At 63.0% G+C, this 809-nt stretch overlaps 1 protein-coding gene across 1 annotated transcript; it reads right to left on the reverse strand.

Moving 5' to 3' along the window:
- Positions 1-325: 325 nt before the first annotated feature.
- On the reverse strand, positions 326-608 carry EMIHUDRAFT_256817 (hypothetical protein; the record flags this gene model as incomplete). Its single annotated transcript, XM_005765788.1, has 2 exons — positions 326-520; positions 594-608. 2 exons carry the CDS (start codon positions 606-608, stop codon positions 326-328), a joined length of 210 nt encoding a protein of 69 aa, XP_005765845.1.
- Positions 609-809: the final 201 nt, after the last annotated feature.

Here is an 809-nt window from a genome sequence, read left to right on the forward strand (position 1 = left end):
ACCCGCACTGGACGCTGGAGATCGTCGTGGGTCACTGCCAGGCCTTCCTTATTGTTGTTCAGCCGGCCTAACGTTAGCTACTGTTGTTGGGGAGCCCAATAAGATACACTGACACTCGATCGACCACCGTCACGACCGCCAGAGAGAGCGCCGCGCGCTCTCGGGCCGTCGGCACTCGGACTCGCGACTCGGACTCGGCACCACGCGCAGCAAGTGGGGGACCAAGAGATAAAGCAGTAGCAGCAGACGGTCACACAAGAGAGAGATGTACGTCCCATTACACCTAGATGATTCACATGCAATCTCGCGCGCACGGAAGGTGGTCTCACGAGGTGAGGTCGCCCTTCTCGACGAGGGCGATGTCGGAGGCAACCATCTCTTTGCAGAGCTCCTGCATCGGGATCTTGGGCACCCAGCCGAGCTTCTCCTTGGCCTTGGCCGGGTCTCCGATCAGCAGCTCGACCTCAGTCGGCCGGAAGTACTTCGGGTCGATCCGCACCAGGACGCGCGACTTGTCCGCCTGCCGCAATCAAACGGAGGAGGGGGGAGTACGGTGAATGGCGCGTGGCGTGTTGCGCTGCGCTGCCTCGTACGGAGTGGCCACGCATTCGAGAGCACAGTGTGGAACGGGCCCCGTGTGGTTCGCGCTGTGCTCAGCGCGGGACGGTGGCCCGCAAGTGTGAGTGCACAGGGCAGGTTTGTTTCCGCGGCTAGGCATCCCCACCGCGTCGACGCCGATCTCGTCGACGCCCTCGCCTACACAGGAAGGTTCCGAGAAGGGTCAGAGGGAGGGCTCCGGGCAGGCTGGT

Source organism: Emiliania huxleyi (genome assembly GCF_000372725.1).
Source record: "Emiliania huxleyi CCMP1516 unplaced genomic scaffold EMIHUscaffold_5316, whole genome shotgun sequence".
NCBI lineage: Eukaryota > Haptophyta > Isochrysidales > Noelaerhabdaceae > Emiliania > Emiliania huxleyi.